The sequence below is a fragment of the Mesoplodon bidens genome (genome assembly GCF_964165515.1).
Source record: "Mesoplodon bidens genome assembly, chromosome: 12".
NCBI classification, from domain to species: domain Eukaryota; kingdom Metazoa; phylum Chordata; class Mammalia; order Artiodactyla; family Ziphiidae; genus Mesoplodon; species Mesoplodon bidens.
Genome location: NC_138168.1, coordinates 40,663,670 through 40,689,638, shown reverse-complemented (window position 1 = coordinate 40,689,638; position 25,969 = coordinate 40,663,670). Strand labels below are relative to the sequence as shown.

Sequence of the window (25,969 nt, the reverse complement as noted above, 5' to 3'; positions counted from 1 at the left end):
GCCCACACTGTTCCCTTCCTTGGCAGGAAAGGTTTAAATCTCAAAGGACTTCTGATCATCTCTAGGGTACTTAAATAGCCTAGGATTTCTGTGTAGGTATTTTAATGTCACAGAGGTCGGTGGAGAACAGAGTTGAGGGCAGTCAACACCTTTCCCTGGGATCCTCTCTGCCTATCCTAATACGTGGTTTTTTTCTTTGCTTGCTTGCTTTTGTTTTTGTTCTTTGGGTTTAACCCTAAAAGCAGGTAGCGTGAGCAGTTGCTGCTCTGTGCTGGTATCAGTCTGGCCTAGATCTCCCTGGGCGGTGTGCCTTCCTAAAGTGGGGGAGAGCCAGCGTGGGCAACAACTGGTGGGGAGCTGGGTGAGCCACGATCCTTTTGTCCACTTGCATTGCCCCCTCAGGCTGTCAGGCCGCAGAGGCAACTGTGGAAGCTTTGCTCCCAGGACTTCTGCTAACATGAAGGGCCAGTTCAGTGTCTCTAAGCCAACAGACAGCAGGTGAAGCTGACTGGGAACTGAGGAATACTGGATATAATTAACAGCATAAGAGACTTTAGGTTTTGGTTTTGGCTTATGGTGTTCTTTCGAAGACTTTAGGACAAACTGTGAATATCCTCTTTTTAAGTAGGTCCTTCATCCTGTGAGTTTCCAGGCGTTTCCCATGTCACCTCTGTTGGGAGGCAGGGTGGAGAAACAGAATATTTGCCAGATGGGAATAGAAGTCACAGACCTTGGTCTTTCATTTTCTTGGCCTTGGAGCACAGCCAGCTCCCTTACCTGGGATTCCTTTTCTTCATCTATAAAATGAATATAGTCACACTGAATTCATCTAGCTCCATCCAAAGTTTTAATGACACCCACCTGAGAAAATGCATGTAAAAATTCATTTTCCCCACACAGCAGAGCTCTGTACAAAGATGATACATCCTGGGCACTGCTGCTTCAATGTTTTGAGATGTAGACCTTCAGACTCTAGTCCTCTTATTTGCTTACTCAGAATGTTGAACTTTAAAGACGCCTCTGTCTTTTTATTTTCATCCACAAAATGAAGCAGGATTTTCCTTTTGAATTCTAGTTTTTTTAGAAAAAGATACTTACATTCTAAGCATTGAATTCCCCACACCTCCGCCAACGGAACTGTGGCATCTAAGTGTGGCTTAGTTTTTCTAAAAGACGATGACTGAACTAGGCCAAACATTACCTTAAAGCTATTTGGTAGTGCCTCTTTTTTTTTTTTTTTTTTTTTTTTTTGCGGTACGCGGGCCTCTCGCTGTTGTGGCCTCTCCCGTTGCGGAGCACAGGCTCCGGATGCACATGCTCAGCGGCCATGGCTCACGGGCCCAGCTGCTCCGCTGCATGTGGGATCTTCCCGGACCGGGGCACGAACCTGCGTCCTCTGCATCGGCAGTCGGACTCTCAACCACTGCGCCACCAGTGGGGAAGCCCTGGTAGTGCCTCTTTTAATTGGTGTTTTCTGAACCCACTGGCAAAGCTGGCCTGTGAAACGCCCTGCCATCCATTCATTAATGTTTCATGTAAGGACCTGGATTGAGAATTACTACTGTGTTGTTCCTCCTCTAGTGGAAACAAGAAATGCTCTAGGTAAATCTGTTACCACATATCATCTCAATCTGCAAGGCATTTCAGGTCTTAAAGGTCTCACCACCTCCTACAGAAATGTTGAGCCTTATGTATGTTCGCAAACATACTTCTGATAAATCCACAGTTGAAATATGTAGTTAGGGAACAACATCCTTTTGATCTGTGCATGGGGTAATTGTCAAAAGTATGACAGAATTTGCTGGTCCTGGGCCATCCTCTTTTCTAAGCAGTGCTTTCTCTTGTCTTTTTCTATCTTCTTTCTCTTGCTTTCTGTAATGAGGTTTTTGAGGCAAGCAGTAGAAATGAATTCTGGCCATGTTAGACAAATAAGGAATTCATAGCAAGGATATGAGGCCAGCTCCTGGGATGCACTGAGGGCCAGGCTTGGAAAGCAGGCAGGAACCAGACAGTTGTGGGACTCCGTGGTGGGAATTTCCACTTTTCACCCAGCACTGCTGATGGCATCAGTGATTACAGTGATTCGGCCCTCTGTCACTTGTTCCAGTGGCTGCATCCCAGGAGAGGGAGTTCTGATTGGCCAAGCTCCAGATGTGTGCTCACTCCTTGGCTGTACTGTGGCAATGAAAAAAGATTTGGTAAAAGCCTTAGGGACCCTCTTTGGCTTCTGGAGTGGCAGGACAGCTATGTGAAGTTAGTGTCTCACTAAGCAGGGTAGAGCCCTGGGGAGGAGAATGGATGCCGGCTGGCCCTAACGCCATAGGTCCACTGGTTTCATTCCCCTTCCTTCTCCATGTGTGCTCACGCCCTCCCCTTCTTCCCCTGTCCTGGGTTTACCGGTGTGCCCACTGCACCAAGCATCAGGTTAAATGGGGGTGAGGAGAGGGATGCGTTGTCATGAGCAAGACAGATGTGGCCCATGCCGGCTTGGACTCACACATCAGCCTAGGAGACCAGAGATCGGAGCTGGGTGAACCACTTAACCTCTGAGCTGCTAGAGGTCAGTGCCGAAAGGAGGCTGAGCCACACCTTGAGTAGGGGCTGGGAGTCTTGCCCCATTTGTTCACCACCAGGGAAAGCCCCATTTTAGAACAGCAGACCCCAAACCATTGATGAAATTCTTAAGGTGCTTGTGTACACTTAACATGAATATTTTCCCCGTGGGCAGCTACTCGGCTTTGGTTCCAATAATCTACATGTCCTCTATGAGAAATGCCGATATCAGACATGGTATCTTTGGGAAAACAGTTATTAAAGAACTAACAACTAAAGAACAAAGATAACTGACTTTTCTGAGCCTCTTTCTTTTCTCTTAGGTATCTGGAATCCATTCACCAGCCCATGCTGCCATGTCCAGGGGGAAAGCATTCAGTCATAAACATCACCTAGGTATTTGTTAAAAATAGACACGCCCAAGCTCTACTTCTGTAGCATCTGATTTGAGTAGAGATCTATTTCACAAGCACCTCACCAGGTAATTCTTAAGATCCAGAAAGCTTGGGAAAACTGCCCTAGAGAATGCTTAGACATGGTTAGAGAACAATAATAACACCTTTGATTTATATAGGGCACTTTCAAGGAGTTAAGGTTCTCATAGATGCCTCACTGGTTCATAGCATCTTTGTAAATTAGAGGGACAGTGTTTGTGATTCTCATTTTTCTCATTGAGGGAAATCAAGGCATGTGCCACAGTAAAGACTTCTGCGTCTCTCCTGTATAACACTGGATGGCCCTCTGACCATTTGGATCAGCTCTCTATTTAATCATGCACACTGTTCTCTGGAGCTCCAGTTCGGCCTGTGTAAAATCTCATACCCTTCTTGTTTTTATCCCTGCTGGCACTGCCTGGTTCAGGCATGCATTGCCACTGAGCTAGGCATTCAGTAGCCTCCTAACTTGTCTCCCTTCTTCCAGAATTTTTTTTCTACCCTGTTCTCCCCAGCAGCTGATGAGAACCCTTCGAGATCTTGGAACCTGTTTATTCATGGGAAAGCAGTAGTGTATATTCATTTAATGAACAGCTTTAGAGGTAGAAGAAAGACAGGTTTGAATCTTAACTCCACAGTTTTATCAGAGTTGTGACATTGGTCATGCTTATTAACCTCTCTAAGCTTCAAGTTTTTCTTTTTTAATTTTTTTTTAAATTTATTTTTGGCTGCATTGGGTCTTCATTGCTGTGCACAGGCTTTCTCTAGTTGCGTCAAGCAGGGGCTACTCTTCGTTGCGGTGCGCGGGCTTCTCACTGTGGTGGCCTCTCCCGTTGTGGAGCGTGGGCTCTAGGTGTGCGGGCGTCAGTAGTTGTGGTTCTCGGGCTCTAGAGCGCAAGCTCAGTAGCTGTGGCGCACAGGCTTAGTTGCTCCGTGGCATGTGGGATCTTCCCGGACCAGGGCTCGAACCCGCGTCCCCTGCATTGGCAGGTGGACTCCTAACCACTGTGCCACCAGGGAAGCCCCTAAGCTTCAATTTTCTGATTTATAATCTGGAGAAAACTACTGTGTGTGGTTGTGGGGAAAATTAAGTGATAATGTTTTTGAACCTTGGAACAGAGTGGTTGACACAAGTAAGTGCTTAATAAATGCTTGCCATTGCATTTATTATTATTATTTTTCTTTTTTAATTTAATTTTTATTTATTTATTTGGCTGCGTTGGGTCTTTGTTACTGCACGTGAGCTTTTCTCTAGTTGCAGCGAGCGGGGCTACTCTTCGTTGTGGCGTGCGGGCTTCGTATTGCGGTAGCTTCTCTTGTTGCAGAGCACAGGCTCTAGGCACGCAGGCTTCAGTACTTGCAGCATGTGGGCTCAGTAGTTGTGGCTCACGGGCTGTAGAGCACAGGCTCAGTAGCTGTGGCACACGGGCTTAGTTGCTCCGCGGCATATGGGATCTTCCCGGACCAGGGCTCAAACCCGTGTCCCCTGCATTGTCAGGTGGATTCTTAACCACTGCGCCACCAGGGAAGTCCCTGCATTTATTATTAAATAGTTTAAATACCACAGGAACTATCTGCTTGATAATTTAAAAGGCCTCATCTTTAGAGCTATTTGGGACAAATTCTTTTATTGCAATTATTTCTTGGGCTCTGTTTAGATCTCCTTTCTTTTTGGATCAATTTTAGTCATCTGTATTTCCTAGAAAATCATCCATGTCATTGAGATATTAAAATTTACTAACGGGATTATGTGAAATAGTTCTTATAATGACTTTACTCTCCTTGTTTGTGTCTCTATTTGTTTTTTGGGGTCTTTTTGGCTGTGCTGGGTCTTTATTGATGCGTGCAGGCTTTCTCTAGTTGCGGCAAGCGGGGGTACTCTTCGTAGCGGTGCTCAGGGTTCTCATTGCGGTGGCTTCTCTTGTTGCAGAGTACGGGCTCTAGGCGCGTGGGCTTTGGTAGTTGTGGCCCGCAGGCTTGGTGGTTGTGGCTCGTGGGCTCTAGAGCGCAGGCTCAGTAGTTGTGGCACACGGGCTTAGTTGCTCTGCGGCATGTGGGATCTTCCCAGACCAGGGATCAAACCCGTGTCCCCTGCATTGGCAGGCGGATTCTTAACCACTGCGCCACCAGGGAAGTCCCTGTCTCTCTTTCTTTATTATTTCAAATTTCCAGCATCTGTGACTTCTCTCCCCTTTTTGATTAGTTTAGCCAGCACTTTGTTTGAATGCATGGGAGTTTTTTGGTTGCTGTTTGTCTTTTTAGAAAGAAATGGTTCTAGGACTTATAAGTTGTACTCTTTAATTTTTTAGCTCATTAATTTCTTTTTATTTTGCTTTGTTACTTTAAAACTTTTTGGTTTGAACCTTTAGTTAAATTTCACTCTTTCTCATTGGTGGATCACCTTTTCCAGGCTTCCCTATCCAGCCCTTGGGCAAGCTTCTGGTGGATTCCTCCTCTTCTAGCCTGCCCATGCTTGGCCAGCTGAGCGGCTCCTGGAAGAGCTGTATCAGTCAGGACTCTTGACCAGCAGTACCTGAAAGCCAGCTCGCTCTAGCTCATATAAAAAAAAAGGAGCTGAGTGGCTCACATAATTGAAGATCAGTACATGCCTTTAGGCACAGCCTGAGCCGGGACTGCACATGATATTTCTGGAAACTTGTCTCTTAGGTCATCTGCTTTTCTCTGATTGTTTTGTTTTCTAGCAGCCTCTCCCACATGGTAGGGAAAGATGGGCCTTGCCCCTTCAGGTTTTACACAGTCCTGACAACCCCAAATCTCATAAGATTGCTTCTCCTTCCAGTGTTCACCTCAGTCCCTGAAAAAGGATTCTGGTTACTTAGCCTGGGTTCATAGCTACTTTATTGACTGTTACATGTAGAGAAGAATTGATGAAAGACTCTGCTTATGAAAATTAACAGGGTTTACTTATGTGAAGAATGTAGAGGGCTTCCCTGGTGGCGCAGTGGTTGAGAGTCTGCCTGCTGATGCAGGGGACACGGGTTCGTGCCCCGGTCCGGGAAGATCCCACATGCCGCGGAGCGGCTAGGCCCGTGAGCCATGGCTGCTGTACCGCAAAAAAAAAAAAAAAAAAATAGAATGTAGAAAGGAGTTAGCATAGTTAGAACATAGACAGAGGTATCACTAACATTATCTATGACATTTAGTGTAAGCTGCCGGCACCCAGAAATGATAAAATCTGATCAAGAGAGAGGGTAAACCCCAAACTTCCTGAAGTTGTAACTCATTTTCCAGGCCCAGCCTTTTTATTTGGGTACAGAGTACCTCCCCTGGGCCAGATGTACCTCGTCAATCACAGTGTGGGCGCTGTCCTTCAGCATATGGCACACCCAGGCACCAACACCATCCCCCGAGCCTGTTCCAGGTACACTCCTGGATCCGTACTGTGGACTAGATCAGGTCAGCTGCCCCGATGTGTGTGGGATTCATGAAACAAGCCGTTAGATCAGCCTCGAGCCTCATCCTGCATGGATGTCCTGCCCGGCTCTGGATCAGTCCCTGGATCTCGGGGAGGGGTACTCTGATGGCTAGCAGAGGTCACACCTCAGCCACTCCACCCCCAGTCTATCAGTGGGGCTTCCTAAAGGTACCGAAAAGAAACAGATGTCAACTCAAAGTGTTTTTACCACATTCTAAGAACTTTAATTCTTTTTTTTTAACATCTTTATTGGAGTATAGTTGCTTTACAATGGTGTGTTAGTTTCTGCTGTATAACAAAGTGAATCAGCTCTACATATACATATATCCCCATATCTCCTCCTTCTTGTGTCTCCCTCCCACCCCTCTAGGGGGCACAAAGCACCGAGCTGATCTCCCTGTGCTCTGCGGCTGCTTCCCACTGGCTATCTGTTTTACATTTGGTAGTGTATGTATGTCCATGCCACTCTCTCACTTCGTCCCAGCTTACCCTTCTCCCCACCCCGTGTCCTCAAGTCCATTCTCTACATCTGCGTCTTTATTCCTGTCCTGCTCCTAGGTTCTTCAGAAGCATTTTTTTTTTTAGATTCCATATATATGTGTTAGCATATGGTATTTGTTTTTCTCTTTCTGACTTACTTCACTCTGTATGTCAGACTCTAAGTCCATCCACCTCACTGCAGATAACTCAATTTCGTTTCCTTTCATGGCTGAGTAATATTCCATTGTATATATGTGCCACATCTTCTTTATCCATTCATCTGTCGATGGACACTTAGGTTGCTTCCATGTCCTGGCTATTGTAAATAGAGCTGCAGTGAACATTATGGTACATGACTCTTTCTGAATTCTGGTTTCCTGAGGGTATATGCCCAGTAGTGGGATTGCTGGGTCGTATGGTAGCTCTATTTTTAGCTTTTTAAGGAACCTCCATACTGTTCTCCATAGTGGCTGTATCAATTTACATTCTCACCAACAGTGCAAGAGGGTTCCCTTTTCTCCACACCCTCTGCAGCATTTATTTATTTTTTTATTATTATTTTTTAGAAGATGTTGGGGGTAGGAGTTTATTAATTAATTTATTTATTTTTGCTGTGTTGGGTCTTAATTTCTGTGTGAGGCCTTTCTGTAGTTGCGGCAAGCAGGGGCCACTCTTCATTGCGGTGCGCGGGCCTCTCACTATCACGGCCTCTCTTGTTGCGGAGCACAGGCTCCAGACGTGCAGGCTCAGTAGTTGTGGCTCATGGGCCTAGTTGCTCCATGGCATATGGGATCCTCCCAGACCAGGGCTCGAACCCGTGTCCCCTGCATTAGCAGGCAGATTCTCAACCACTGCGCCACCAGGGAAGCCCTCCAGCATTTACTGTTTGTAGATTTTTTGATGATGGCCATTCTGACTGGTGTGAGGTGATACCTCATTGTAGTTTTGATTTGCATTAAGAACTTGAATTCTTAATGTTTTAGTTTTTCTTATTTTTTAAATATTCTTGTTATAGTTTGGATTCCCTCATTGATACAAGAATTATTCAAGAGAGGATTTGTACGTGTTTAACTTCTTCCTGGGGGATTTTTAGTTAGGTGTGGATTTGATGTGCAGATCACCTGTGTCCTTGCCAGGCTTCTGGTCAGTAGTGTGTACACTGAAGAACGGAGCCAAAAAGGGTTAGTGTTCCAACTTTGAAGGGGCGCCCTGGTAATGGCAAGGTTCGAGAACAAGGCTTGAATCTAAGGTCGAAATGAGCCTTTCTGTTTCCTTGCCCCTTGATTGACCGTAACTAGCCCAGTGAGGGAACAAGTTGATTTGCCTTCAGGGGGATAGGCAGAGAAGGTGCAAAGAGGCCTGGCAGGGCTTCTGGAAGGCCCCACCTGGTCTGTTACCCACATGCAGCAGGAAGCTCAGTGGGAGCCTTCCTGACCTGAGAGCAGATGGTCCCAGAGAGAAGAGAGGGACCCACTCCGGGCTTTTAATGTTCAAGGACAAGCCCCATGGGTTTTGGGCTCTCGCCCGTTGTATTTGACGTGGCTCGTCCTTGGGGTTTGTAGGGGTTTGTGGGACCAGGAAGAGAATGGCCCCTCTCTGGGTTGAGGTAATGGCATTGTAGTTACAACTGTGACCCGAGCAAGCTTTTCTTTGTCGTCTGATGGACTGCTAATGTTTGAAAGTTCGGAGCGCACTGGAAAATAAGGGGCCCTCTTTCTTCTCTCTTTTGGGTGTAGGTTCCTAAATCTGTCTTGTACGTTACCCCGTTCCTCCGTAGTCTCCGTTTCTAAAGCTGTCTGCTGAAGCAGCTGCCTCTCATTCTCTGTTTGGCATGCCTCCGGTTCTCCATGTGACCGTCCAGCCCTCCTGGCCCTGGGTCCTCCTGCAGCCTCTGGGATGAGCTTTGCCACCTCTTGCCTTCTCATTTATGGGCATATCCCTGCACTTGGAGAGTCATTTCCGAATTCTGCTACACTCCCAGCAGGGAGAGGGGGTCCAGGTGTGCTTCCTCCTCTGGCCTCCAGGATGCTCTCAGCCCTTCACACATGACTACGATCTGGGTTTTCTGCCAGGCTGTGCTGTGGCACCAACCACTTGCTTTAACCAACTCATTCATATGTGTGTGTCTTTGTGTGTGTGTGTGTATCTATATATTTAAATAAATAATATATTTACACACACCTACACATAATTTGCAACAGAAACTCCTCCAAGTTTGTGGGTTGTAGATAGCACCATCCCTGGTTTCACCTGGGTGGTACCCATGGTGGAGTGGGTCTCCCAGCTGGAAGTCCCTCCTGGGCATTGGACTGCCTGCCTGCCCCACTCCCCAAGGCCTATGCCACCCTATCCCAGAAGTAGTTTCCCCTTCATTTGTTCTCCTGTAGCTCTTATCTTTATCCTTGTGATTCATCTGTTTAATCCTGTGTTGCCCATCGTGATGTTCTATATACATATCTATTTAATGAGTTGTATGCATCCTTTTTATTCCTATATGTAAAAATTGTGCTTGTAAAAGGACGAGATATTTTGTGGATTAAAGCATAGTACATATGAGGACAACTTGACAAAAATTCTTTCTGAAGACAGTGAAGGTAAAAGCATCTCCACCTCCCAAACTGAGCCACCCTTTGCCAGGTAGCTTTGCTTTTTTTGTGTGGTTGTTGTTGCTGTTGTTTTTGTCGATTATGGTAAGAACGTTCAACATGAGATCTGCCCTCTGAACAGCGTTTAACGCGTTAATGTGTACGGTATAACATCGCTAACTACAGGCACGGTGTTACACAGCAGAGCTCTCAGATTTAATCGTCTTGCATAACTGGAACTTTGCTTTGAAGGTTTCTGATAGTCAAGGCAAAATGAAATGTGAATTGGATTTCTTAGCTTTGAGCAGCTGTTCTTAGAAAAATATTTTCAGACTCATCCATAGCTATAAACTCTGAACTGGTGATCCTCTTTAAAGGCTCAGCTGCTGGTGTCATTTCATGGGCTTTCAGGTTTCAGTGATTTTAATAATATCCTGGAGTGTGACTTTCGATGCTGAGACTCCTGAGGGACAAGGAGAATTTCACTCTCCTCACCCTGCTTCTTTACCATTCTGCAACTCCTCCCATTTTCCTTTTCTTTATCCTTATACCTCTTCTCCCTTTCCCCCAAATTTGTTCTAGTTTTCAGACCCAGAAGCCAGACTGTTAAGTCCATAAATGGCCAAGAAGGCACTACTGGCATTCTTTGGAACCCTGCATTTCACAAAGCCCCTTTACAGAAAATTTGTACCCACCTTCATGAAAAGGACTCGCCCAAATTATAAATATGTACACTATGCCAGAACTTAGACTTTTAAGAACTTGAACATTGTTTGCATCTAGATACTGGACTTGGAAGGGTGCAGTCTTTAAATATTGCTCTAGTTAAAGTAATTGACTAACATTTGTGGGTGAGCAGTAGCAAGATTGTATATAATGAGCCTGGTTATTTAGTAGCGTTCCTACGGCTGGCTTCATGGTTTCCTGAACATTTTAAATGAGAAAAGCCAGTGTGCCTGCTTCAGTGTGAGATGGGTTCTGTTGCAGCAGTTGTAACTGTACCTGAGAAGCAAAGCAAGATAGAGAAACCATGGGAGGGTGCAGTTCCACCTTTCCAGGGAAAATCAACTGAGGATCTATGACTCATGCACCCACCGTGGTCCTCCAAGATCCAGGGTATAAGGCCTAGATGCAGCCTCGTACAAACACACATCAGAAGGATTAGGGAAACGAAGTCTGCAGGGCTCCCTCCTCAGAGGACCCCCAGTGGAAGGGGAAGGGGCCAGCCAAGACCCGTAGTCTGCTGGGGGTCTCAGGGTGGGGGCCCTAAGCAGCTAGAATGTTCTGGTGAGGCCCTTCTGGGAAATAGCCATCAAATCTAGATGTGAGCCTGCGGTGTGCCCATCTTCTCTGTCCCTACTCCCATTACAATGGTCGTTCCTGCTCCTTCAGAGACCAGCCATTCCACTTAGCCTTGTCTCTCACTGGACCGCTGCCCCGGCTTCCCTATTTCTCCTTTTGCTCCCCTGTAGTCTGTTTTCCACCGAGAGCAAGAGTAGTCCTTTGAAAAGGTAAACCAGACTAGGTAACTGTCTCCTCACCCAGTCATAGCTTGTTTGCATTGGGAATGAAGATTCAAACTTCACATCTGCCCACCAGGGCCCACGGGATCTAGCTTCTGCCTGGGTCTCAGTCTCTCTCACTCATCCCCAGCCTCCCTGACCTCCCTACTCTTCTTCTCACCTGCCAAGCTCCTCCACCCAGGGCCCGGCACCTGCAGTTTCCTTGGCCTGGAGCGCTCTTCCCGTCTTTACAGAGCTGCTCCCTCTTGCCTATCAGATCTCAATTCAGAGCCTCAGAAGAGCCTCCCTGGCCATCCTGCTAGAAGTAAGGACACCCCCATCCCAGTGTTGCCCAGGATTGGTGGTGAATGATGGTTTTCAAATTTCCGTGGGGGCTTTATATTTCTGTGAAATGTAACGAAGATGTCACAGCAGCGTCACATTGCTGTGGCGCCCCCTCCCGCTCCCTGCGCCCGCCGTGGGCTGGCAGTAGCGGTTCAGGAGCTGGGTGCCTCGTGGATGCTACTTCGAGTAGCAGCTTCGCTCCACGGCTACCCTGCGTGCGTCCTTAGGACTAACCGTTCTCTGCAACCCTCTGGCTTGTGTCTTGTCTCCCCCGGTAGAATGTTCGCTCCACAGTGGCAGGGGTCTTGCCTTGGATTTCTCACCCCTCCACCCACCATGCCAGGATCGGTACTGACGCACACTAGCTTCCTATTAAATCCTTGTCGACACTCCAGCACCCTGATGGGCCTGCCCTGCTGAGCCCAGCCCAAGCGGGAGGAGATCAGAGGAAGCCCAGGCTTCTCCCCAGTGGGTCTGCCTTCTCCCCAGTGGGTCTGCTTTGTCTCCACATCCAGTATCAGGCAAGGAGTGGGCCTCGGTCACTGTTACAGTGGCTGGAAGAACATGACTCTGTTTCAGCAGTATCGCTCACTCGCTGTGTGGTGCTGGCCGAGTGCCTTCAGTACCATCTGCCTCCCTTTCCACGTCCATAAAGGAGGCCTGGCATTTCCTTCGCCTGTGAAATCAGGTGATGCTCTTGCACGCACTTAGCAATCTCCAGAACGCTGCCCCCGCGTGGCTTCGCAGCTGTGCATTGATTTTGTAACTAAAAGACAAGAGTTAATCTCCTTGTTGACACTTTTTAATGAGAGTGGGGTCAGCAAACTTTTCCTGCGAAGGGCCACATAGGAAATATTGTAGATGTGAGCCACCTAGGTCACTGCTGGGTTTGCAGCCCGCCCCTCCCCCCGCTGCTGCCCAACGGTTAAAAATATAAAAACTATTCTAAGCTGAAGTGCCATAGGAAAGCCAGCCAGGGCGAGGTTTGCCAGTCCCTCGTGATAAGAAGTTGGAGCTGTATTTCTGTGGGACTCAGTCAATTTTATTTTCTGTTTGAATGAAATAAGAAATGTGACCCCTAACAGTTTATTTCTCTTGAATTGATCCTCTTGCAAAGCTGTTATTCATCATTGTACTCATACCTCACAGTCTTTCTCACTTGTTTTCAAGTGCATTGTAAACCTCGAGTTTTAGAACAGCTTTCTCTCAGCTCAGAATCGTGGTTCTGCAGGGTGGGGTCAGTGGTTTGTGTAGGAGAGCCCGTTTAGAGACTGTTTGGAGCTGGGGTCTGCCCTCAGATCTGGATGAACTCTGATAATAACGCATTTTTGCCTGCCATTCCAAGTATAGTAAGTTGTTAATTTCCTGAAGTTCTCTCCTATCAAAAGGGTTTACCTTTGTATAGACATCTGATTAAACCTTCGATGGAATTTAGAGCTGATACATTTATTCTTGTTTCATTTCTAATAGCCAGATGTGAATTATTATGAAGCCAAGTTTTTATAGTATTATAAACTTTCTGACTGCTTAGTTATAAATAGGTTATGTTTGGATACAACTGATCTGTTGTAAAAACTGCTCCTTCCCCTGCTTTTGCTGCCAGGGTCTCCTGATGGCCTGCAGGCCATCTCTTGCTCATCTTATAAACCATTATTGTTGACATACTTATTCAATTCACTTTCTAATTTTGTTTCAAATATTCTTTAGTTTCAGCATTTACCAAAGTTCTCTGGAGTTGACAAGGGTAGTAGGTCTTAGAAAGATTGTGAAAAACAAGATTGATATGGAACTTCCCTGGCAGTGCAGTGGTTAGGAATCCGCCTGCTAATGCAGGGGACACGGGTTCGAGCCCTAGTCTGGGAAGATCCCACATGCCACGGAGCAACTGGGCCCGTGTGCCACAACTACTGAAGCCCACGCGCCTAGAGCCCGTGCTCCGCAACAAGAGAAGCCACCGCAATGAGAAGCCCGCGCACCGCAATGAAGAGTAGCCCCCGCTCGCCGCAACTAGAGAAAGCCCGTGCACAGCAACGAAAACCTAATGCGGCCAAAACCAAAAGTTGATAAAATAGTACCTAGGTATCTCTAACTTGGTTTCTTTAACTCTGTTGTTTGGGGCTCACCAGCTGCTCAGGGGCCTGGAGCCTTGCACAGGGTGAGTGTAGTTTCTTGACAGTGCGTGATCTGAGTAGCTGATACTGTGTTTGGTTAGAGCGTAGATTTGGGAGCCGGCTCTGCCACTCGCAGCTGCGTGATGTTCGGCACCTTTTTGACCACTCTAAGACTCAGTCTCTCCATCCAGAAAGCTGGGCTAAAACAGAACCTTCTGTATAGGATTATGAGCCCTAAATGAGTTAATACCTGCTTGGTGCATACTTAGTGCCATGGAAGTATTAGTTGTTGTTATTTATTGAGGGAAAATATGCTTTCACTGATACATTTTTAAAATGTTTTTTTCCCGGTTTTATTGAGATATAATTGATGTACCACACTGTATAAGTTTAAGGTGTTGAACATAATGATTTGACTTACGTGTATCATGAAATGATTACCAGGACAAGTTTAGTTGACATCCGTCATCTCCTACAGATATCAAAAGAAAGAAAAAAAATACTTTTTTCCTTGTGATTAGAACTCTTTTAGGATTTATTCTCTTTTTTTTTTTTTTTTTTTTAAATCTGCTTGCTATTTTGTAATCTGCTTGGGTCGATGGTGGAATGCTTTCTTTTTTTTTTTTTTTTTTCAGTACGTGGGCCCCTCCCTGTCGCGGAGTCTCCCGCTACGGAGCACAGGCCCCCAACCCGCACGCTCAGCGGCCACGGCTCACGGGCCCAGCCGCTCCGCGGCACGCGGGATCCTCCCGGACCGAGTCACGAACCCGTGTCCCCTGCACCGGCAGGCAGGCTCCCAACCACTGCTCCACCAGGGAAGCCCTAGGATTTATTCTCTTTTAACAACTTTCATGTATATGATATAGCAGTGTTAATTGTAGTCATCATGTTGTGCATTACATCTCTAATACTTATTTATCTTATAACTGGAAGTTTGTGTCTTTTGACCACCTTCATCCAGTTCTACTCCCTTTATCCCCTGCCTCTGGTAACCACAGATCTGATTTTTCTATGAGTTTGGGGCTTTTGTTTTGTTTTGTATTTTAAGGATCCACATATGAGTGAGATCATACAGTATTCGTCTTTCTCCGTTCAACTTAACATAATGTCCTCAAGGTCCATCCATATTGTCCCAAATGGCAGAATTTCCTACTTTTTTATGACTGAATAATATTTGATTGTCTATATATATTCCACACCTTTTCTTTACTCATTCATCCATCAGTGGACACTTAGGTTGTTTCCATGTCGTGACTATTGTAAATAGTGCTGCTATGAGCATGGGGGTGCAGATATCTCTTTGACATAGTGTTTTTGTTTCCTTAGGATATATTCCCAGGAGTAAAATTGCTGAATCTTGCTGATATATATTAATGGATAACACTCCCCATGGAAAATTTTATATCTGACTTGCTTTGTTCATTTAAATTTTCTCTCCAGGCTTTTGTGGAGGCCCAGAACAAGATTACTGTGCCATTTCTTGAGCAGTGTCCTATCAGAGGTTTATACAAAGAGAGAATGACTGAATTGTATGACTATCCCAAGTATAGTTGCCACTTCAAGAAAGGGAAAAGGTATGTGAAGTTGCTTTCATTTAATTTTCTTTTTACTTTTCTGATCTAATGCGTTCTTAAATTTTACAGTACAAATTCTGAATAACTTATCAGTTTATAAACTTAATTCATTATAAAATCAATTTATTTCTGTGCTGGAATATGAGAAGAATATTTTTTGATCTGTTGACCACATTCTTAAAAGAAGGACTAAGAAATTTAGCAGAGATGCGTCCTAGGAGGAAATCTAGATTGTAGGAAATGATTGTTGTCTTGTGGCTAGTAATTGGTGAGATAGCAGGATTCATAGACAGCAGTGGAGATTTGTTTCCCTCTGAAATTAATTCTCTTTAGCTTATACTACTTGAGAAGACGTTATTATATGCATTTCTTCCATCCAGGACTGGAAATGGGCCAGGATGCAGCACCCATTAATTCACCTCTCTTGTTCCTTGCCCTCTGACACCCACTTAAAACATAGTCTCTTGTTTGCTTTTTAACTCTCTTTGGAACCACTACCACAAATTTAGAGTTTGTTAGACTTCACATACATAGGGATTAGCAAAGTATGATCTGCATGCCAAGCCCTAGCTACCCCCGTTTTGTAAATAAAGTTTAAATGGCACACAGCCATGCCCATTGTTTGTTATTCATGGCTGCTTTTGTACAACAACTGCAGAATTGAGTAGTGGCATCAGAGTCTGTGTGGTGCACAAAGCTTAATTAATTTGCAGTCTTGCCCATTACAGAAAAGGCTTGCCCACCCCCTGCCCTAGCACCCTGCCTAGGGATGGGAACCAGCACTTCATTTTAGCAAATCTGCTGTCTTCTCCATTGAAGAGAAAAAGTTACGGCTTTATTTGAATATGAGTTTTCATTTTAGGAAATAAAGCAGGCTTTATTTAGCTCATGTGTAGGATTACAATATATTATTTGAATTCCTAAAGCAATTCAGGGAACAAACTCTAGCTACAGGGAGATGGGGGGACCTTCCACTCTAGTCCCCATGTCCCTGGCACGGCCTGTTTGCAGCTGTACCTTTGTATGTTGTTTTCCTTTTTCTATTTGTTTGTATGTATTTGGTTTTTCTCCACAACTAGAAAACTCCATAGCTGAATAAAGACCATCTCTGTCCCCCAGGTATTTCTATTTTTACAATACAGGTTTGCAGAACCAACGAGTATTATATGTACAGGACTCCTTAGAGGGTGAAGCCAGAGTGTTCCTTGACCCCAACATACTCTCCGATGACGGCACGGTGGCGCTCCGAGGTGAGGGCTACACAGCCAGGCCCACGGGAGTCCCGGGGCCCTTGCTCGCAGCTCTGAAAGACCAGACAGAGTGTGGACCGTATTGTAGAACAGATGCACACGCAGTGTCAGGGAAGCTGATTTATGCACGGTAAATTCAGAACACGTGGGTAGTCACATCTCCTTCTGATGGCATGAAGCAGGACTAGAGAATAATTCACACTGGACCTAAATTAGCTTCTAGGGCTTCTGGGATCTTGAAGTATCATCATCACTCTCTGTAGCTTCTCTGAGACCTGTCTATGTTTGGAAAAAAATTAATTCTCTTCTGTAAGAAATTTAAGTTGTACAAAAAATGTTTTAACTATAAATATAAAACAGGAAAGAATATTTATGAAATCTGCTCCCTTGTGCGGAAAAAGTGATGTTTTCAAATTTAGTTAATTGTTACTATGTTAGAATTAAAAGTATAAAACACAGTCTTGTAGAAATTAGACAACTTGGTGCCTTGTCCCCAGAGGATGCAAGTTTAAAAGCTGAATAAGTATGTTTTGCTGTATGCAAAAATATGTATGCACTTGCCGTATGTCTCCTAAATAACTTCCTCCAAGATAACCTCCTCTACGGGCCATGAGATTACCCCAGATTTGTGCCATAAGCACCACTTCTAGGGTAAGGAAGTTGTCTACACTCTGGTTCTGTGGTTTAAAAATTGTACACTTTGAGAATCATCTCTGGCTAGTATTCTAGATGTTTTTAGTTAAGTTGGCTCAGCATTTCCTCTGTAGCATCTTCTCTTTTGTAGAAAAAGCACAAGTGTAGGTTCAGCCCTATAGAGTTGAGCAGTTGGAATGCTGAAGTCCTGTAACTGATTAGGTGGGAATTAAAGAGGCCTGTTCCAGCAGATCTGTGTGAGAAGACCCTTTTATAAAGGCATTCAGTCATTTAGTGCTGCCCTCCTCCTCTCCCCCAATAGGCTGTGTATGTACACGATGATCTTTAATCTCATCAGTATTGAGAGTAATCAGTATTGGAAATAAGATGCCAGCCAGCTTATTGTGAGCATTCTTCCATGAATTTGGTCTTGGAAATCAAGACCAGTTGTGAGTGAATTTAATACACTGATTCTGTGCAGTAATACACCCTAAATAGAAGTTTATTTCATTTTAACCAAGGTCTATCTTGCAACTCATCCAGAGGACTTCATTATAACAGGGTCTCACCTCTCACTCTGATAATTAATTCCAGTAACATTTTTATGTAATGCTTGTCATGTATGGACCCTGATGGATGACAAGGTAAATTAGACATGGGACTTGGTCTCAGTCTTTGAGTTTTCTGAAGATGATATTATAGGGAAGTCACAGTATAGGTAGACATTCAGATTCTTTTGATAGTATATGATTTTTTAAACATATATTTCAAGTCAAAGTGTTTTATTTACATTTTTCCTGAAATTTTTAAAATTATATATAATTTATGTAGGGTAAAAAGTGAATATTTACTCCTCATCACATTCTTGACTCTTTTCTGCGTTTATAGACGTTTGAGCCTGGATACTTTATAGGAATTATAAGTGATTAATAAGAAGGTTTTATGAAATTTTAACCTTATTTTTCACTAGTAGAAGTTCCACGTAAAATAGTAGGAAACCCGTGAAAATAGTTGGGTCTCTTAGGATAATTTTTAACCCCCAGTGAAGTTTAACAGACATCATAAGAGGAAATCTCTGGTGTCGGTATCTGGTACCAAACACTACACATTCCTTATAATCATAAAGCTAATAGAAACATATAAATATTTGTCAAGAAACATTCCACAGTGGTTAGAACATTCTGTCTGTGATGGCCTCAAAGAATGGGGGACAGTGCGTTAGTCCATCAGTGGTGTTGCCTTCCTTATTTTTTCACGGTCACTTTTGGAATGTGCACTGCGTGAGTCTTCATTGTAAACCCTCAGGCTTCATTTACCTGGGCTTTTAGTTGTCGGATGGTGTGGACATGAGTCCTGGAGTGCCAGCAATGCTCAGAAAACGAGGTTGTAAAGAGGGATTTCAAGTAGTTTGGAGTCCATTCCAAAAATTATGTAATGGCTCCAGTTTAGTTCTGTTACATTCAGTCATTTCTCTAAAAGCAGTTTCCTTACTCCTTTTCCCGCTTCTTCCAAGTATAAATAAAATATGCTGAAAGTCCCAGATGAGCTCTGCTTTTAAATGAACTGCTTATTGATTATAGAAAATTTTTAAGTGGAAGCATCTTAGTGGTCATATAATCTATTACTTCATTTTACAGATGAAGAAACTAAAGCCTGGAAAGGTTAAGAAACTTGTCCAAGGTCATAAGGCAAATTCCTGGGGGACCTGGGTGAGCCCCCAGAATTCCTCACAACCAATTGCCTGCTCCTCCTGTTGTCACATTCTGCTTCCATGTGTGACAGAGAGCTTTGTCAGACAGCACAGTGGGCAGTGGGCAAGGCTGGGAGTTGTGTCCCCATGTTCACCGTTTGACAATTTCTCTTGTGTCCCTTAGGCTATGCATTCAGTGAAGATGGTGAATATTTCGCCTATGGTCTGAGTGCCAGTGGCTCAGACTGGGTGACGATCAAGTTCATGAAAGTCGATGGTGCCAAAGAGCTTCCAGACGTGCTCGAAAGAGTCAAGTTCAGCTGTATGGCCTGGACCCACGATGGGAAGGGAATGTTCTACAACGCATACCCACAACAGGATGGGAAAAGTGATGGTAGGTTGAGACTTCAGATGAAGCACCTTTTTCATGAAATGAAGTGTGACTTCACATGACTTAAAGAAGCTAAACCCTACATAGAGGTTGCTTGGTCTAGAATCATGTTTCCTTGAAGGACGTTGTATCTGTTAGCATAGTTGTGTAACAGTTCCTGCCAAAACTTTGTGGTTCAGAATAACGACCACTTATTTTCGCTGTGAGTCTGCAGGTTGGCCAGGCAGTTCTTCTGGGCTTAGCTGAATTCTATCATGTATCTGAGATGAGCTGCTGGTCAGTTGACTGATCTTAGCGTGACTTTTTCACATGTCTGGGGTGTCAGTTCTGCTCCATGTGGTCTCTCGTTCTCTAGCAGGCCAGTCCAGGTTTGTTCACATGGCAGCTCAGCAGGATTCCAAGGGGGAGAGCTGAAAGGCACGACCTCTTTGATGCCTGGGCTTGCTACTGGAACATCACTTCACTGTATTCTTTGGGCCAAAGCAAGTCACAGGACCAACTGCTATTCAAGGGGTTGGGAGGGAGTTACAGGGAACTGTGAAAAATTGGGGCCATTTTTATTGCCGTCCATTCTTCCATATGCATTCTTTCTCCCAAGGGGATCATGGAGAAGATGGATTTTTTTTTTTAACAAAACCAACTTATTTAATGATGCTGAGTGATGATAAAATTTTGCAGGAATCACATCTCTTTCTCTGCTCAGAAGTTACAGGTCACCTGTTGGTCACACTTGTCTTGACACTTTTGTCCTCGTTAACTTCCAGGACACACCTTTGTTCTCCACTTGAATTGCACAAAGATCCTACTGTGTGCAAGTGGTCCCTCTTTCTTTTCCCCTTCACCTCTCACCTTCCCAGGCAGGAAGGGCCCTGTAGCTTGTACCTTGCTGGTACATCTTCTTTACGCTGCTCCATATTTCCATGTGACGTACAGCATTTTCATGTTGTCTTGGTTGATCTTTACAGGTGGGTTACCATCCCTTTGCTAGAGTTTTGGAGCTGGGATGCAGGGTCTCAGGTACTTGTTGCAGGGCCTAGAGCTGCCAGGAAGCACGGCTAGTCCAGTGCTTTCTCCTGCACATGCTGTCCCCTTATCATGAATTGCTGTATCTTTGTCATCTTTAGATAGGCTTTCTTTTCTCTTTTCCCCCCAGTTGAGTTGGGAATAAGGCTATAATACTTTTCATCTGTTTCAGCTGCATTTATCAATAGCTTTTGCTGCCTTTGATTAGATTACTGTAGTACCTTTTTCTTAGTTCACCAATGAACTACAAGAGGAGCTAGGAGTAGGCTTTTTATTCAAGGGTGTTGGCTAAAGAAAGACCTCTGTGCTCTGTACACTGAATTAGCTGCCTATATTAAGAGTGCTGCTGAGTTAGAAAGTGTTGGCTGTTTCCAAGTTCTAGGAGACCAAAAAAGTATATAACTGGCCATTTCTTTTTAGAGAACAGTGTTATTAAGTTAACTTGTGAAAAACATGGAAATTATTATTTAGCCTTAATTTCCATTGGCAGAAATAGTAATAATTAGTCACTGTGGTTGATTTAAGAAAGCCAGCATCTTCTCCCAGCTGTAATTTTGCTGTCCTGTTTGGAAGACCTCAACAGCCTTTCAGGTTGTGTGGTGGAGGACTTATGAATGAGGCTAAGCAATTCTGGCTATGTGCCCAGTGTTCCTGGAAAACCCATGGAAAATCACCAAGTTAAGCTTTTTTTTTTTTTTAATGTTATGGTATTATCTTCCTTTTTTTCCGTCATTGTCCTGAAGAAAAATCAGCCTCCAAAATCAGCAAATATATGTGATTATTTCCAGGGTGATACCCAACTGATACTTAACTCTCTCTCTCTTTTTTTTTAATAGATTTAATCTTTTAGAGCAGTTTCAGGTTCACAGCATAAGGTACCAAGATTTCCCATATACCCTCTGCCCCTCACACATGCATGGCCTCCCCCATTATCAGCATCCCCATCAGAGGGTACAGTAGATGAGCCTGCACGGACACATCATAATCACCCCAAATCCACAGGTTACGTTAGAGTTCACTCGTGGTGTTGTACATTCCGTGGGTTTGGGCAAACATATGATGATATACATCTACCATTGTAGTATCGTAGAGTGTTTTCACTGCCTTAATAATCCTGTGTTCCACCTATACATCCTTCCCTCCCCTGCCCGCCCCTGGCAACCACTGATCTTTTTTACGATCTCTATAGCTTTGCCTTTTCCAGAATGTCATGTAGTTGGAATCATACAGTATATAGACTTTCAGATTGGCTTCTTTCACTTAGTGATGTGCATTTAAGTTTTTTCCATGTATTTTTATGGCTTGATAAAAACACTAAAAAACATTATTTTAGCATTAAATAATATTCCATTGTCTAGATGTACTATAGTTTGTTTAGCCATTCACCTCTGAAGGACATCTTGGTTGCTTCCAAGTTTTGGCAATTATGAATAAAGCTGCTGTTAACATCCGTGTACAGGTTTTTGTGTGGATGTCAGTTTTCAACTCATTTGGGTAAATACCAAGGAGCACAGTTCCTATATCATAACAGTATGTTTAGTTTTGTAAGAAACTGCCAAACTGTCTTCCAAAGTGGCTGTACCATTTGCATTCCCACCAGCAATGAATGAGAGTTCCTGTTGTTCCACATCTTGGCCAGCATTTGGTGTTTTGAGTGTTCTGGGTTTTGGCCATTCTAATAGGTGTGTGGTGGTATCTCATTGTTTTAATTTACAGTTCCTTGATGACATATGCTGAGGAGCATCTTTTCACATGTTTATTTTCCATTCGTATTTCTTCTTCGGTGAGGTTAAGATCTGTTAAAGTCTCTGGCCCATGTTTTAAATTGGGTTCTTCATTTTCTTATTGTTGAATTTTAAAAGTTCTTTGTATATTTTGGGTAACAGTCCTTTATCAAATATTTGCTTGTCTTTTCATTCTCTTGACAGTATCTTTTCGTGGAGCTGAAGGTTTTAATTTTAATGAAGTTTGGCTTATCAGTTATTTCTTTCATGGATTATGCTTTCGGTGTTGTATCTAAAAAGTCATCACCAAATCCAAGGTCATCTAGATTTTCTCCTGTGTTATCTTCTAGGAGTTTTATAATTGTATTTACATTTTTAGGTCTGTGATCCATTTTGGGTTAATTTTTGTGAAGTGTATAAGGTCTGTGTCTTGATTCATTTTTTGCATGGGGTTGCCCAGTTGTTCCAGAACCATTTGTGGAAAAGACTGTCTTTTCTACATCGTATTGCCTTTGTTCCCTTATCAGAGATCAGTTGACTGTATTTATGTGGGTCTGTTTCTGGGCTCTCTACTCTGTTCCCTTGATCTATTTGTCTATTTTGCTAATACCACACTGTCTTGATTATTTATAATAAATCTTGAAGTCAGGTAGTGTCAGTTGTCCACCTTTGTTTTCTTCCTTCAGTATTGTGTTGGCTCTTCTGGGTTTTTTACCTCTCCTCATAAACTTTAGGATCAGTTTGTCCATATCCACAAAATAACTTGCTGGGATTTTGACTGGGATTGCATTGCATCTGTAGATTAAGTTGAAAAGAACTGTCATCCTGACAATATTGAGTGTTTCTGTCCATAATATATTGAGTATATCTTTCCATTTATTTAGTTATTCTTTGATTTCTTTCATCAGTTTTGTAGTTCTCCTATAGACCTTATACATATTTTATTAGATTTATACCTAAGTATTTCATTATGGGGGCTGCTAATGTAAATGGTACTGTGTTTTTAATTTCAAATTCCACTTGTTCATTGTTAGTATATAGGAAATGGATTAACTTTTGTATATTAACCTTGTATCCTACAGTCCAGCAACCAGATACTTAGCTTTTTAAATATTTCTAGCATTGTACAGTATGGGAGGAATAGATTTTCTTAAAACTGTCAGCTGCATTTCAGTGTACGTTTTTAATTCCTTTAGGCACAGAAACATCCACCAATCTCCACCAAAAGCTCTGCTACCATGTCTTGGGGACTGATCAGTCAGAAGATATTTTGTGTGCTGAGTTTCCTGATGAGCCTAAGTGGATGGGTGGAGCTGAGGTATTGTTCTACCGTGAGATTTTACCCACAAACACCATCTCTCTTGGATTGTGTATATAAATATTCTTCTTATGTGGTGATCTTTACAGATGGTAGAAGTCCTTTGAGTGAATATTCTTTTGTTAAAAATATTAGTACTCAAATGGACTCTTTTTTTTTTTTACATCTTTATTGGAGTATAATTGCTTTACAATGGTGTGTTAGTTTCTGCTGTATAACAAAGTGAATAAGTTATACATATACATATGTTCCCATATCTCCTCCCTCTTGCATCTCCCTCCCTCCCGCCCTCCCTATCCCACCCATCCAGGTGGTCACAAAGCACCGAGCTGATCTCCCTGTGCTATGCGGCTGCTTCCCACTAGCTATCTATTTTACGTTTAGTAGTGTATATATGTCCATGCCACTCTCTCACTTTGTCCCAGCTTACCCTTCCCCCTCCCCATATCCTCAAGTCCATTCTCTAGTAGGTCTGTGACTTTATTCCTGTCTTACCCCTAGGTTCTTCATGACATTTTTTTTTCTTAGATTCCATATATATGTGTCAAATGGACTCTTAATAATGAGGGTGATAAATCTTTTAACTGTAATCTCAACATAAACATCTTAATACTAAAAGTAATACATGCTTATGGTAAAATTGTAAAAGTACAAAATAACATAAAGTAAAACCTGAACATTTCAAAACTTGGAATCCTGATTCTCAGAGGTGAGGAGAGTTTCCTTCCAAAACTCTTCTTTGTATACACAGGTGAGAATGTAGGGGGAGAGAGAGTATGTGTGTTTTTCTTTTTAACACAGCTGTGCTCTTCATGCCTCTTGTTCTCTTGTTTTTATATTAAAATATGTATTCTTTGGATATTTATGCATCTCATAGGTGGTTTATACATTCCTTAGGGGTCTTGATAATAACCAACCTCGGTTGAAGTGATATGTCTTTGTAGTTACTGTCCCAGATTTTATTCTGTATCTTGAGAATCGCCTGTGAAAAAACTTAGAGGAGCTTAGAGAAAGAATTGGACTCTTGTTAGCTCATTTCTGGGTACTAAGAAATATATATATATATATATATATATATATTTTTTTTTTTTTAAGAAAGAAAAGCATTCTGAATGTTTTCATATAGGTAGGCTATCATCCCATTTTAGTGGGAATGAGGAATCCACTAGAAACATTTTAGCCCATTGAACCTCTTACCCCTTCTCGGGGATACAATTAGAACTTTGGTAAGAAAGGGGTATTTTAGATTTGAACTTCTGTGCATGAGTCTGATTCATTGGGGGATAGAATATGAATCCACGGTTTTTTAGTCCACGTGCGTTAATATACCTTATTCCAAATTGTCCTTTTATTTATTTTGATTCTCTAGAACCATAATTGGCAGCCTGCTGCCCTCAACTGAAATCTGGCCAGCTGCCTGCTTTTGTAGATTGGGTTTTGCTGGAGCACAGTCACGCCCATTTGTTTACTTGTCTGTGGCTGTTTTCAAGCTACCACAGCAGACTTGACTAGTTGCCACAGAAGGAGGCCCTGAAAGCTGAAAGTATTTACTTTCTGGCCCTTAATAGAAGAGGTTTGCCAGACTTTAGTGCAGTATGTTAAAAGTGAATTTATAAGACTTGCATATTATTGCCTGAAACTGTGCCCTTTTTTCATACTTCTTCCCCACCTTACAAGCGTTTCTTGTATAGTTACTGTTGTCATCTTTCTCACATTTGTTTTTAATGGCTTTTCTGACTTTATTTGTAGATTGTTTCTACTAGGTTTTCTTCTTAGTCCAACTTCTCATACCTAAGGCTTCTGCATTCTGCAGATAGTAGGTATTTATTTATAAAATAATACACATTTTTACCTTCATCTGAGTGAAGCAATTAGGGAGGTAAATATGCTACCAAAAAAAATTTGTAATGTTAGGTCATGTGTTTCTTTTCACCTTTTTGGGGGGAGAGATGTTGATGGGGAAACATTACAGCAGACCTATTTTAATCAAGGTAAAATTATATGGTTGATAAAATGAAATACAACTGAAAATAAGTGCCAGAATAACTGATCTATTTTAGCATATTAGTCCAAAAGAAAACAAGCTTCACAGTAGAATATACATGTAACTAGTTGCTCAGATCTCTTTATTAGCATTTGGTTGAAACAGCTAGTTTTTTTTTTCTTTTTACTTCTTAAAATCATGGTAAAATATAGCTAACATAAAACTTATCTGTTTAATCGTCAACATAAAGTTTATGAGTTTAATCATTTATAGAGTTCAGTGGCATTCAGTACATTCACATTATTGTGCAAGCATCACCCCCATCTGTCTCCAGAACTTTTTTCATCTTGAGAAACTGAAGCTCTGAACCCATTAAGTGATAACTCTGCATCCCCCCTTCCACGCAGTCCCTGGTAACCACATTCTACTTTCTGTCTCTGTGTTTGACTGTTCTACGTACCTCATGTAAATGTCATTATATAGTATTTTTCCTTTTGTGACTATTTCACTTAGCATAACATCTTCAAGGTTTATTTCCATGTTGTACCATGTGTCAGAATTCCCTTCCTTTTAAAAATTGAATAATATTCCATTGTGTGCATATACATTTTGTTTATCCAGTCATCCATCAATGGACACTTGGGGTGTTTCCACAGCATTATTGTGAATAATGCTGCTATGAGCCGCCAGTTTTTTAAAATACAGTGGAAACATATGTTATATGCATTTAAAATATATGTATATTCTGGGCTTTCCCAGTGGCGCAGTGGTTGAGAGTCCACCTGCCGATGCAGGGGACACGGGTTCGTGCCCCGGTCCGGGAAGATCCCACATGCCGCGGAGCGGCTGGACCCGTGAGCCATGGCTGCTGAGCCTGCGCGTCCAGAGCCTGTGCTCCGCAACGGGAGAGGCCACAACAGTGAGAGGCCCACGTAC

At 43.1% G+C, this 25,969-nt stretch overlaps 1 protein-coding gene across 1 annotated transcript in view; it reads left to right on the top strand.

Annotated features, from left to right (window-relative positions):
• Positions 1–25,969, top strand: part of PREP (prolyl endopeptidase) — a 140,174-nt gene that overhangs the window by 11,871 nt on the left and 102,334 nt on the right. The window contains exons 3-6 of the mRNA XM_081251114.1: positions 14,887–15,020; positions 16,140–16,270; positions 18,778–18,987; positions 22,928–23,049. Of these exons, the coding sequence (XP_081107240.1) occupies positions 14,887–15,020; positions 16,140–16,270; positions 18,778–18,987; positions 22,928–23,049 (597 nt within the window). The remainder of the gene's footprint in view (positions 1–14,886; positions 15,021–16,139; positions 16,271–18,777; positions 18,988–22,927; positions 23,050–25,969) is intronic.